Source organism: Chlorocebus sabaeus, chromosome 29 (assembly GCF_047675955.1).
Source record: "Chlorocebus sabaeus isolate Y175 chromosome 29, mChlSab1.0.hap1, whole genome shotgun sequence".
In the NCBI taxonomy this organism is placed as follows: domain Eukaryota; kingdom Metazoa; phylum Chordata; class Mammalia; order Primates; family Cercopithecidae; genus Chlorocebus; species Chlorocebus sabaeus.
The window spans coordinates 21,981,020-21,995,390 of NC_132932.1; the positions used below are offsets into that span (position 1 = coordinate 21,981,020).

The window sequence follows — 14,371 nt, forward strand, 5'->3', positions numbered from 1 at the left end:
TGCTCTACCTCCATACCCCATCATTGACATTTTGCCAGGACTGGTGAATTGACCTCCTTTCTCAGAGGAGCTGATCAAAACCTAGTGGTTAAGCCCACAGACTTCTGAGTTAGGGAAGCACAGGCCACACTCTGTTGCCCGACTCACTCAGAAAGTCCTCCTCCAGCCTGACCTGGTCTCTGACCTTAGATAATGCCAGAGCTTTTCAAGAACTTTTAATAAAAAAAACCGGGCAAGTACAGAGAGTTGCAGCCTTTTCATGAACACCTGTTGTCTGTTCCAAACTGGTTTGGCTGTAAACTCTAAGCTTCCAACAAAGTTCCTACACCTCACTCTCACTTCTTATCACCTCTATGTAGTCTCCAAATGCTTTTTCTCCCACTGCATGGGAGATGGTGGGTAGAGGGCTAGATACAGAAGGGCCAGTACTCGTGACTTGTCTAGAAAAAGATATTATGGTGCTGGTATATGCTGATCTGCAGACCTGGGTCAGGCCTCTCTCCTCACTCCCATGGGGAAGTATCAGAATCTTGGTCTACTCCCAGGGGCCAACCAAGCTTTAGCACACAGAAGTGGGACACTTACCAATGGGATACTTGTGCTTATCTGTGTCAATCCCAGCATACACCACTCCACCAAATAGGTCGTTCAAGATGGCTGCCAGGGCCTCAGCATTTAGCATTCCATGCAGAGCACCGACAAACACCGTCCTGCTGGGGTCAAGCCTCTGAGATGGGCTCCGGACAAAGTTACTGTCGGCTAATACCCAGGGGATCACCTGCACCTGAAAACCACCCAAAGGTGTATCAGCCCTGGCAGAGAGCCACAGAGAGAGAGGCGCTTGCATGGCAAGGCACATGCTCTGGAGATACTGAAGCTGGGCTGCTAAGGCCCTTACAGGGGTGAAAAGGTGTTGTTGCCCAGTCTCAGGCACACAGGCATCCAATAAACCACCCTTACTCCACCCCACCTGGAGTTGAATTTTACTGAGTCCATGTGTCCAGAATGGTACAAGTGGACAGAGTACTCACTCATGCTGGAGAGTAAGCAAAAAAGTACCACATGACCAAACCCAGGAGCCCAGCATTCTATTTCAACTTCCAACTGTGAGGTTCCAACAAAGGGCCGTGGACACTGATGAAAAGAGCATAATCTGAGGTCCTCAAGAAAGGAAGGACTCACAGAGAAATTAAAGACTAGGATCCTAAAGGACAGAGGGATGGGAGTGCTTATGATATTTATATGAGATGGTTACTGGCCCAACCTAAGCTTCAGAGAGTTTGTGCCCAGAGCAGTGGAAATGACTGAAGAGAGGCTGGGTAGAAAGTCACATACAAGATCCCTGGAGTCTTGAAGGGCTGGGGCTGACCGTGTCCTTTGCCTCTGAATCTCCTGAACCTGGAACAAAACCTGGCAGAGCAAGTGTAGGACTCCAGAACGAAGTGAAGATCTAAAAATATGTCTTGAAGCAGGAAGAGATCTGAGGCAGAAACCAGCAAGGAGGCAAAAACAGTACTTTCAAAGGACAGGTGATTAAGACTTGGATAAGGCTGGTGGCAATAAGCAGAGAACAGGCCAAGACCAAAGAGATTCTTCAACAGAGAGTCTGCAGTACTCAGACGGCATAAGCAGGATGGGCAAGCAAGGAAGAATCAGGCCTGGAAGGTGCTGGGCCTACACAGTCTTGGGATGAGAGGACCTGGCAGAAGTTACGAGAGGGGAGCCAATTTCACTGGAAGATGAAAAAGCCCATTTTGCCCACAAAAGAGTTTGGGATTACAAGACATCCTGAAGGAGGGTACCACAGGAAGGTGGGGCTCAGGTAGGACATGAGGCTAGAAAGGTAAATCTGGGTCTAAAGATGAGAGGAGCCACAAAAGTGAGTCATTTATCTGAACTAGAAAAGAAGATAGGAGGGAGTCAAAGATTGGCTATACTGGTGCTGGCGGGGAGGGGAACGCAAAGGAAAAAGTCAGAGAGGAAGGAGAACCGCATCAGCCTATAGCCAGTGAATCAAAGAAAGATTAAATCCCTGTAGGCGATGAGGAGGGAATGAGAGACAGGATGGTGTCAACAGGGGCACTGAGGAAGGGGAGGGGCTCTGTGATATGCTTATGGCCATCTCTGGTTGTGAAAGCAGGAGGGGAGGAAGGAGCATGTTAAGTAAGTCCTAGAACATTTACTAAGGTGAGATGACTACACAAGCTCCACACAGTAAGGAAGCAGAGAAGGTACAGAAGTTGTGGGTCACTGTGGGTAGCCAGAGGACGAGCCTGCCCTCTCAAGAACGCAGAACAAGAGCCAGCTTTGTTACATGGATTTATTTTAAATCTAATGTGACCATCCCAATAAAATAGGCATTTCCCCTCTTACCTTATAGATTGTTTTTAGAGAAGCTTTAAGGTTCACAGTAAATCCGAGCAGAAAGTACAGGGATTTCCCAAATACTCTCTGCCCCCACACTTGTGTGACTTCTCCACTACCAGGATCCCGCATGCGAGTGGAACATTTGTTTATACTGACACATCATCACCACCCAAAGTCCATGGTTTACATCAGGGTTCACTCTTGGTGTCTGTTTTACATTCTATGGGTTTGAACCAAAGTATAATGACATGTATCCACCATATACAGAATAGTTTCACTGATTCATCCCTTCATGCTAAACCCCTGGCAATCACTGATCTTTTTACTAAAATAGGCATTTTCGTTTCTCATTTTATAGAAGAGAAGAGGAAACAAAGTTTCAGAGATATTAAATGTCTAGTCCTGTGTCACAAAAGTTGTGTGCTCTTGAATCTGATTTTAACACCACACTGATTCCGGAGCTCAAAACTTGCTTTGACAAGTGATTCTCAAACACTATCCATTAGATCCACCTGGGGATCTTTGTTCAGTTGGAGATTCTTAAATTCCACCCAGAGTGATTCAGTAAGTCTGGGATAAGGCCCAAGAATGTGCAACGAGATCCCCAGGTGAGATAAACTCGTTAGAGACCCATGCTGCCAAGGATACATAAGGCTGATATTAGAAAAGATGTAGGAAAAGAGAATCTTATGGGGGAAAACCCACAAAACTAAATAAAGCCCCGAATGAGAAGGAAGAAGTGACCCACAGGTGGGTGTGGGCTAAAGAGCAATTCACCCCCACAGACTGGGAGGTAAGAAGGGACAGGAAGGGCAGGACCAGGGAAAAACAGCTGTAGGTTTATCAGTTAAGTACAAGTAGAGAAGTCTGCTGTTCTCAATTTCAATTCTAAGACAAGAGGTTTAAAACTAAAGTGTTGGCTTCAAGAAAGAAGAGTAGAGTAAAGGCTGGGAGACAGTTTGATTACCATGGGCAGGCATGCGCAGGTGTGCATGCACATACCCCATTAAGGCCCAAAGGTTGCTTTCTTTTCTCTTTTATGTAATTGAGAGGATACTGCTATTTTATTGTGGGAGAAGAAGAGCCTTCTTGCCTCAGCAGGAATACTCCTTGCCTGCAGCCTGCCTATCCACCTACCCCAAGAAAATCCAGTGCCTCAATATGCCAAGAACCTTGATCTAGAAAGGACATCATGCTAACTCACCTCCTTGCAGCGCATCCTTCGGCTGGACATCTTGAAATAATATTCACTCAGGCCATCTGGGCTCAGCGGGTCATGAGAGCAAGCCTGAAGCAAGGCTCGGACAGACTTCTCCAGTTCGAAGACCAGATACACATACCCTATTCCCAATGAGAGGAAAAATCGCATTAATATCCCTTAGGTGGCCACTCCTCAGCCTTGGCTTTGCAGCAGGGAGTTTCTTCCAAGAAAGAAGGCCTTGTGTATAAGATACATTTTTGTTTTACTCCTGAGAAGTCTTGTTGAGTGGAAGCATTTGCTATGCAGATGCCCAGGGTTGTTGGCCTCCCTCCCACCCTGGTGAAGGAAAGGACTAGGCAAGCTGAGACAGAGAGATCCCACCATTACCACAGCTCTCTATGCCAGAACACACAGCATGTTCAGGTCAGCAGAGCCAGGCTTTCCTGGGGGCAGGAAGGATGGCAGTTATTGCTTTAAACGCCTACTTAAACCATTAGTTCAGTTCAATGAAGATGGAGCAGGGTGAAAATAGCAGCTGCTCCTTTCTACAGGGAGGGGATCTCATTTCAGACCAGTGAGGAATCAGATGCTTGGTCCTCATTCCTGCCAACTCCAAAGGGACTTCAGAATTAGGTCAGGCAACAACGTAACTGGGCAGGACAGGCAGGCAAGGGAAAGCTTTTCAAACGCCTTATTTAGAGAGGAAAGGTGCTGCTTGGGTTCAGGTTTAGACAGAAGTGTACAAGGAAGGGGTTTCAGAGGCAGCTCCCACTGCTGTGTAAGTCTGGACAGATGGAACATTAGCTCCGAAGAAATAGAGGGACGTGTTAGGTTGAAGAGAAAGTGCCGACAGATGACAGGTCTGTGCCCTGGAGTGCCCACCATGTTACCAACATGCAGCTGTGACATCCCAGCACCCATAGGTGCAGTTATGTTCTAGGGAAGGGAAAAAAAAGCTCCTACCATGTCTTTATTACCTTTAGGCATATTACCTTTGGGAGGACACCGGGGGTGCTTGCCATCCTTACCAGGCCACTCCACACTCAAAGAGCCAAAAACACGGAAGGTGTTAACTAATCCAGCTGCAAAGAGACAGAAAACAATGGCAGAAGCTGAGGAACCATCCTTCCCAGTAAAGATGCAAACACAGAATCACCAGCATTCTCCTCCCTGGCTCATCCCCACTGACAAACAACTCAGAAATGGATGCTGATCTCCGGTGTAAGCTCCTGACATAGGAGCACTATGGGGGTATATGAAATGCACCTCTCCCCTCAGACACTCATGTAATACCCCTAAACTCAGGTAGGGAATTCAGCCCCTGGCCTCAATTCCAAGTTTCATGCTCCTCAAAGACATGCCCCACCCTTCTACTCTTAAAGCAGGAGGTCTTAGATACATCTCACCTTCTGTAATATCCCAAGGAACACCTCCTAGAAACACCTTGCAAGAGTAGATGGGGTTCTTATAGTTCCGGGGAGGAAGCTGGCCACTCCAGGTACAGGTGGCTTCATTCACAGCTTTGGCAGACGGCAAAGAGATAAACAGGGGAGGTTAGAAAATCAGCAAAGCCACCACTCTTCCCTGGGGTGAACTTGTCCAGTAAGAACCTGACTGGCCACAATCCTTGCCCAGATGCCTGAGAGAATATCCACGATTATTCCGAAAAGCAAGAAACCTATGTCTCACCAATCCACTCAGTCAAGTATGATAATCCTACTTTGCTAATTCTGTCCCCACTAAAATGGAAAGGAATGCCAAACCAGATGTGTAGGGTAAAAATTTACACCCCATGTTATTTTCAAACATTCAACTAATATGCTAACCACAAAGCAGTTTTATCTTATTGCTTACAGTACTACTAATTCATAATTACTTGAAAATAAACAGAGCAATACAACATCTTACAGGCTTACTGGTACAAATGGGCCTTCTCCCCAATGTTCAAATGAGAAACATTCTATTCTGTTTCCCTGTCTTGGTTCTGAACTCATTAATCACAGAAGTTAGGACACTGCCAATAAAAACCAGCACTAGCAACCCAGTAAGACAAGAATGTCACAACTGTTCCAAGTCAGACTCATCTTTATAGCACCCAAATGGACAATGGGCCTTCCTTGATGTCAACATGGTAAGATAATCAGTCTTCAATCCTGTCCCCATTGTTTGTACTTTTCCAAATCAGAGACTGACCTTAGTGAGGACTAGCTAGTTCTTGCCCATTTATTTCACCCTCCTCTTTCAGCAAAGAGGCACACAGCCAATGAAAGGAACTATCATTTTCATTCAGGACAAAGATGTGGAAGGACACTTCCTAAAAGGAATAGGCCCAAGGTGTTGCTACAGCAAGAAACTGGGCAATGTCAGCAATCTTTTACGACAAAAACAGAATATAATGGTCTCATCCAAAAGCATGGTAATGTCATTTCATATGAAAACAATGGCACCAGAAAAACTACTAAGATGGGCTGCCAAAATCATTAGGTGAACAAGGCACAGCACTATCAGAGAAGAATGAGATCCAGCCCAACTCTGTGAGCAAACAGATACACAGAAACAAATGGAATGGAGAAACTAACACTAACTTAGTCATCAAATTCAGGACCTCAGAAGAGCCAGTGGTTAATGAACTTCTCCCTGGAGCGGTACTAGACAAAGATGAAAAACAAACTTAATACATACTTAAGATAATTTATTTTTTAAACCTTTTAAAATACATAGAGATGGGGTCTCGCTATGTTTCCCAGGTTGGGCAACTCCTGGGCTCAAACCATCCTGCTGCCTCTGCTTAAGTGCTGAGCCACCAAGGCCAGCCTAAGATAATTTAAATGTCAGAACCGTAAGGATTCCTAAGAGACCAGGACATCTGGTGACATTCCTTACCTTAGAGGTTGACAAATGGACCCCTCCTTCCCCAGTGCATCTGTGAGTGTACCAATCAGAAAGCCTCGGGGAAGAAAGCTCCAGCATGAGTTGTGTCTGACTGTCTTTGAATTAGAATGTGGAGAGGGTAGACAAAATTCTGGACATCCCTTCCAGAGTTTCTCTTGAGGACATCCACCCATGGAAGAATTAAAAGCAAGAGCAGCACACAGCCAGTCTCCATGGAAGGGCACAAGTGAGAGACAGAGCCAGCCCCTTGTGCTGTGGCACATGCATGTGCCAGATTATCTGCCTCTTTCCTCTCCACTCAGCCTCAAGAAGTTCCTGAGTTTGTTCCCAGTAGCACTTACTCCACAGAAAGATAATTCTTTGCAGATCTGGAGACTTCACCGTGCAACCAAGCCTCCTCTAGACAGTTCACAAGCGTGTGAACTAAGGTCACTTCCTCTGTGCTCCCAGAATGAGGCCTCAGGCCCCACACATGCTCAAGGCACACTCACCTGCAGCTTGTCGGTGCAGCCTGGCCTCTCTCTCTATGCTGAAGGGGTCTTTGGGAGCTTCGAGGAGGTCCCAGGACGGCCACACAGAAGCTCCTGGCCATCTCTTTGAAGCACTGGTTGGGGAGGGAGTGACTGCAGCAAGAGCAGCTTGCTCTTGGTCCATCCGAGACCCTACCCCCATCTTTAAAGGGTCCCTGGGACCACCCCCTGTCAGAGACAGGAAGGGCAGAGGTGGGGAAATGCGAAGGCTTGACTAGGGGAGGAAAAAGGAAGACAGGGTTTTAAAGGACAGTTTTGTTATAAAGTAATAATCACATTATAGAAATTATTAAAAACATCCAACAGACATTTAGCATTTGATATATATTCTTTCAGACTTTCTTCCTGAGCAGTTTTGATTAGTTTTAGTTATACTATAATTTAAACAAATTCTCCTTCTCTCCTCATTCAACAATTTTTCCATATTGCCAGTCTTTATAGCCATTTAAAATGCATTTATCATATTCTATTTAAGGAACAAGGTACATCTCACTGACCCATACTCTTCCTGTTACATATATACTTTCCAAGTTTTCAGAACCATAAACAAAAATTAAGATGTAGCTTCTTCATATTTTTTGTTTTCTTTGGTCAGATTCCTAGAAAGTCGAATGCCAAAAATGCTATCTATAACAGCTCTGCATTGTATCATAAATGTATCAGAACACTATAAGCTGTGTCAAACCTTTAAATTCTAATTTACATGTGTGAAATGATACCACATTATCAGAATAACTCGTTGACAGAATATTTTAAAATCCCCAAATATTAATCAGTCATGAGATAAATTTTCAAGACTGAGTCCAATCTAAGTAACATAGAACTACCAGCACTGTATCTGACCCCATTTTACAGAAGAGGTAACTGCAGCCCAGAGAAGCAAAGAGACCCGCATGTGACTGTCCTTTTAGAAAAGCAGCCTTAACAGATAAAACCAATGGGCAGCGAGAACACCAACTTCCACATTCTAGGACAGGCTGACAGGCGATCACAACCAATGCTGCCAGTCCTGGGTATGGGGAAGAGAAGAAGGTGGGAAAATAAGCCATTCTATTCACTGCACATTCAGCTCAGGAGATTCGGCAAAAAAAAAAAAAAAACCGCTTATAAGGCATCTGAAACTGTATTCTTATTTTGGGGTAATTTCTTACTGTTAATCCCACCTGTATGTACTTCTTCTATCCCCTATCTATATTATCTGTACTACTCTATCTATAATATCCCCTACCTATTCTAATTCATTTGCCAACTCCACTTAGCATGAAGACCACACACATCATACATGGCTGTAGATAAGGAACGTGAAATGCAAAAATTAACTGAGGCAATGTTTCATAGATTCATCATGGTGTGAATTAAAAAAAGCTGACATGGGTCAGTGGAAAAAATATAGGAGCCACAGTCAGTCAGATCTGGATTAAAATCCTATCTCTGCTAATTACTACTTTAAAATTTTTTAAGTTATTGCTTTTGAGATATCATACATCAAAGTACATAAATGACACTGTTTAAGGGCTAAAGCAAGCACCCTGTTTAGGTAAAGAAACAGAATACTGCTAAGGCCCTCACATTTACTTTTGAAATTAAGTGTTTTCCAGTACTCTTGGAGTAACTAGTAAAATGAGAGTCCTGAGCTCAGGTCCTGAAATGTATTGCTCAATGGGTCTTCAAAGCATCCTCTTTTCTGTTAAGGATGAGAACTCTACAAACGTCCACAATGGTCTCCACTCCTCCCCTCATCCCATCTCCCAGCCTGCATTCCAGGGCACAGGCATCCCATAGATATTGTTACCCTCCTTCCCCTTGGACACACACAGGCAACTCCACCCACAACCCCCCTTTCCCGAATGAGTTACATACAATCAAATCTGAGAGATGATCTGATCCAGAGCTGAAGCCACTGGTGTCTGAGTCAGAGGGGCTGCTAGATCGAGAGTCCAGGATGGGCCGGGTGTCCAGGCGTGATCCTCTAACTGAGGGTGCCGGAAACTTGTCCACCAAGTCAGACCCAAGGGGATCCAGAGGCAGGAAGCTCAAGGGGGGTTTTCCTAGGACATTTCCCAGTGGGTTATGGAGCATGCTCAGTACTAGGAGGACAAAAAAGGAAACCTCATGACCTCTTAAGTTTTCTTTGCAGCCAACAGCCTCTTTCTTCTCCTACAGCCACCCAACAAGAGATACCAAAGGCAAGACCACTAAAAGCATGCCAGCAAAACACAATATAATGAACAGATATATATCCAGCTCTGAGACCTGGCCACAAGGACCCTGTTAGAGGAAGTTACAGGCTGACTGAAGACCAGAGTTCCTGCTGTTACAGTAGCAGCAAAACTGCTGGGTTCTACTACCCAGGCTTAAAGGTCAATGCCAGCATTTGGGAAACTGTCACTGGGGACCCTGGTCACAGCTGCTATTAATGCCTGGATACACCTACAGCACAGTCAGAAATCCCAAACCATACTTCATCTTTACTGTTGCCAATTTGTTTATTAGAAGAATTCCCACCTTTCTAAAGCTATAATATAGAATTTCAGGCCACACCCCAGAAATCTGGTATAGCATAAGCATACCACTTCATGTGAGAGGTTCACTTATGCAAACTTCTAACATATACAGATTCTCTTCAATGTACCCCTGAACTTGAAATGTTTAGGAAGGAAGCAGAATGACATGCGTAAGCCCATTCTTTGACTTAAGACAAGCTTGGGATCAAGTCCTGTGTCTGACACCTCTTATATATGTCTGTGAGCTCTGGGAAGCTCACTTAGCTTCTCTGACCCTCTATTTTCTCACTGGCATCTAGGGTGGAGTATCAACTATTTCATAACATTGTTAGGACAGCTCAATAATCAGATACCAGATGGAAAGAGCTCAGCACAGTAGCACCCGGCACATCATAAATATTTAAACACGAAACATAAAAAAAAAAGAGCAACGTTTTCCACACTTGGCCTTGGGGAACCTAGGCAAAGCACACCCTCTATCTATGAGGATGAGGAATAAGAGGGCTTTGGCATGGAGCTATGGGTGTGCTAAATCTAGGAAAGAAGACTTAATTTGAAGTTGTGGTTTTTTTTTTCATCTGAAGAATGAGAACATTCACCTCAAAATGGCTGAGGTAAAACCAAAATAATATGTATAAGTGCTCAATAACTGGCTCTGATTGGCCCCACTTCAGCCCTGACTAGCAATGAAACGAAACACAGGTCACCCAGAGCTGACTTCCTCCCAGGCCTCTAAGTCAGTTTGAATGCTTGTCTGGAGCTGGAGTCCCAAGAAGCAGGAATAAACCTCTCAAGACTGAAATTAAAATCAATGCATGCTTTCAGGGTACCAGACACACATGCCATTGATGGAACATATGCACAAGATCCCAAAAATCTGTTAATATGGGACCAGACCAGCCCACTCTCCTTTAGGTATATGACCTCCCCTTTTGGATAAGACATGGTAGGTGTATTCTTAACATTTAACACAGGGGAAACTATAGATATATCTACTTATCTAGTTATTATTTTGTGGTAAAAATAGCTTTAATTTTTAAAGAGACTGCCATAATACTTTTTCCAAGTAGATGGAACTATATACCATTTTACCTTCCCACCAGCAGTATGAGAGTTTCAGTCCCTCTACAACCTGGCCAACACCTGGTTTGGTCAGTCTTTTTATATCTAGCCAGTCTAATCTGTATGTTGTAGGATGTGGGTGGGGTAGAGCCACATCACATCCACCAAGGAGTTTGTTTAGCATTTTGCTTTTCAAGGAAATATTCCTAACTTTGAAATTGCCTTTTGAAGCAGTTTTCAAAGCTCTAGCATTTAACTGTATGCTAAAACTAAGTGTCTCAAAATGCTGGATTGGTAACCATCAGAAATAATCCTTGACAAACTTCTCAAATCCTTTGGCCGGGTGTGGTGGCTCACTCCTGTAATCCCAGAACTTTGGGAGGCTGAGGCAGGTGGCTCACCTGAGGTCAGGAGTTTGAAACCAGCCTACCCAACATGGCGAAACCCCATCTCTACTAAAAATACAAAAATTAGCCAGGCGTGGTGGTGCACGCCTATAATCCCAGCTGCTCGGGAAGCTGAGGCACAAGGATTGCTTGAACCCAGGAGGCAGAGGTTGCAGTGAGCTGAGATTGTACCACTGCACTCCAGCCTGGGCAACAGAGCAAGACTCTTGTCTAAAAAATAAAAACAAAAATAAATTCCTTGACAAACTCCTGCCTGAAAGAAATCCAAAATCAAAGTCTGTAGAGTCCATGCCCTGAGAAGGCAGAATATGCGAAGATTTTATTCAAGGTTCCACCCTAATGCTACAAAGACTGGCAAAGAGGCACTGTGAAAAATCAACAGATCATATGCATCCATCTTAAAAGTCGTACCAATGCCCCGGAGGGCCTCATCCTTTTCCACATTTCACAAAAACAAGTTAGGGTGATGAACAGTGAGGTAACAATTCAAATCACAAAGAACCCTGACAACTAAGTTAAATAGTTTTCATTTTATCTTATTGTCGTTTGATTTTTTGAGACAGGGCCTAGGTCTGTTCCCCAGGCTGAAGTGCAGTGGCTCACTTCAACCTCAAGCTTCCTGGGCTCAAGCAATCTTTCCATCTCAGCCTCTAGAATAGCTGGGACTACAGGCACGTAATATCTACCACATCCGGTTGATTAAAAAAAAATTTTTAGTAGAGGTAGGGGTCTCACTATGTTGCCCAGGCTGGTCTCAAACACCTGAGCTCAAGCAATCCTCTTGTCTCAGCCTCACAAAGTCCTAGGATTACAGGCATGAGCCACTGCACCCAGCTTGATTTTATCTTAAGGGTAACTGAGAGACACGGAAAAGGCCATCTGCAGAGCTACTGTGTGGATAGCAAAGAAGGCTGACCAGGGAAACTAAGGAAAAGTACCAGTAGGAACCAGCGCCTAGCAAAGAGAAAACTAAGTTGGACTTGAAGGATTTTCTCCAGCAGAGCTCAGATACACTGGAGCCATCCAGAGCTATGATTTTGTTCCCCCAACGGGGTATGAAGGAATAAATGGGACAACAGAGTTGATGATAACAGCAACAAAGGAAATGAAGAATGGGTCGTGCATTATAGGCTAAAGACAGAACAAAGTCAATAGACTGGGAACAAATAAATGGAAAATCAGTGTTTTCAATAGGCTGATAAGAAGAATGAGGGTGGCAGATGAGATAAACACGAAGAGGTGGGACAGTGAAGATTAAGAGCTCTGAGGATGTCAAGGTCCAGAGTATGGAACTAGACATGGCTGACTTAGAATGTGGAAAGTTTGAAATATTAGGTACGTCATTCATGTGGACACTAAAGAGACCTATGGTGATAACTGGGCCTGGAGTTAAACACTGAGATTTTCAGAGACCTGGGACAATGAGTAGGCTCTACTTGGCATAGCAGCATCTTAAAGGAAAAGTCTTCAGCTAAAGCACCAGTAACAAGAAGGAGGCCAGTTTGTCAACCCTGGAAAAGGGGAGTTTCAAGTGGCACAGCAGAGAGCTCTGAGAGTTGTCAAGGGAGAAACAGCATAAAGCCGAATGCCAGAAAAAAATACTCAAGAAGGGATGCTGCCCCAAAGGCTTGTGTCTGAAAACACCAAAGATGGCAAGTATGGGTTCTGGTAACTGTCCTCACCCAAGGTTTCTTCTAAAAGGTATTTTGGAAAGAGTCAAAAAAGCAACATGGTAAGCACTACAGACCCCGTTTCTCATTCACATCAATTTGTATTCACTATTGTGTTGGTACACCTGTTTCACCAGCCACAAACCCATCTACCTCCACTAACTTGAAAGTTCCATACTGTGCCTACAAAGATATCTTGAGGCTTTGTCAAATTCCTGTACCAAAGCTAGGAATTATCTCTGTAGTGATCCTCTAATCTAGCAATAAACCTGCCTAAGTAGAAAATGGCATGACAACCCAAGTTGGTCACTAACGAACTCTACTTCCTTAAGTGTTCACAGTTCATGATCATTCATCTGTTCTGCAATCTGGACCAGGTTCAGTTAAGCTTCTAACAACTTACTGAACGTCTAGCATGTGATGTGCCAAACACTGTGTTAGAAGCACTTTAGGTAAACAGTCTTCACCAAATCCTAAGAAGTGGCTGCTATTACTGTATCCTAACAAAAGGAAACCAAGACTTGGGGCAGTCAGTCTGTAAAAGTAACAGCTAATGAGTGACAGAGACTGGATTCTTTCCCACTCCAAGTACCATTCACTAGCTACTTTTTTTTTTTTTTTTTAATCTTTAGAACTCCACATCTGTTTGTCTTCACGTTCCTCAGCACCTTTCCTTTGTCTGAATCCTTTTAGACCATCAACTACAGACTAGTGATCTTGCCTACCAGAAGTCCCTGCTTTAGGACCTAGAGTATTAGGGTCTTAAATCTTATCTAGGGCCTTGCCACTACAGGAACTCATTAAAAATGCATTTTGGGTCCCACCCCAGACCTGAATCAGAATCTGCATTTTTAAAAGATCCCCAGGAGATGTGTATACACATTAAGTTTGAGAAGCACTGACCCATACAAACCCAAGGTTTGCTACTTCAAATTCCTAATCAATTGCCTTATCACACCCAAACATCTTTCATATATAATTATTTCCTCTGACTTAAAGACTAGAGGTTATGGCCGAGTTCTGTGGTTCATGCCTATAATACTAGCACCTTGGGGGACTGAGGCAGGAGGACGGCTTGAGGTCAGGAATTCAAGACCACCCTGGGCAACACAGCAAGGCCTGTCTCTAAAAAAATAAATCAGACAGGCATTATGGCATGCACTGACAGTCCCAGTTACTCAGGAGGCTGAGACAGGAGGATCACTTGAGCCTAGGAGGTTGAGGCTGCAGTGAGCCATGATCGGGCCATTGCACTCCAGGCTGGGCAACAGGACAAAATCCTGTCTCAAAAAAAAAAGACTAGAGGTTATAATTTAAATACAGTTCTCACACTAAAATGGTAAATATACTTAAGAGGAAAAAAAAAGGCATCAGATAAAGAAATCAACATGGCTACATAGGACATTCACTCTCTGAAAACACTGAGTGGGAGTGGAGGACAACACAGAGAGGCAAGACAGACACAGTAACCATGAACAAGTAAGAGTATAAAAAAAGAGTGGTAAGGATTATCATAGTTTCAGGAAAAGTGATAGCCAAAACAAGCTGATCATTGTGAAAAACATTCAAGACAACCCAAGGGACTTTGTAAGCTCATACTGAGCAAAACCAAAAGGAGCAAGGGCCTACTTAGAGCACAAAGAGAAAAATGTTATTAAGGATTTAAGGACATTACTGGGTCACTTGACAAAATTGGAATATGAATGACAGTTTAATCAAAGTAGTGTATCAACTTTAA

General features: G+C 44.0%; 1 protein-coding gene across 9 annotated transcripts in view; it reads right to left on the reverse strand.

Moving 5' to 3' along the window:
• The window catches only part of CPEB1 (cytoplasmic polyadenylation element binding protein 1), a 101,011-nt gene that overhangs the window by 5,372 nt on the left and 81,268 nt on the right, over window positions 1–14,371 (reverse strand). For all 9 annotated transcript variants that reach the window (XM_007990246.3, XM_007990244.3, XM_037987781.2 and 6 more), the window contains 6 exons: window positions 8,851–9,077; window positions 6,952–7,204; window positions 4,975–5,088; window positions 4,561–4,650; window positions 3,572–3,708; window positions 586–784 (listed from right to left, as the gene is read on the reverse strand). In XM_007990246.3, coding sequence (XP_007988437.3) covers window positions 586–784; window positions 3,572–3,708; window positions 4,561–4,650; window positions 4,975–5,088; window positions 6,952–7,204; window positions 8,851–9,077 — 1,020 coding nt within the window. The remainder of the gene's footprint in view (window positions 1–585; window positions 785–3,571; window positions 3,709–4,560; window positions 4,651–4,974; window positions 5,089–6,951; window positions 7,205–8,850; window positions 9,078–14,371) is intronic.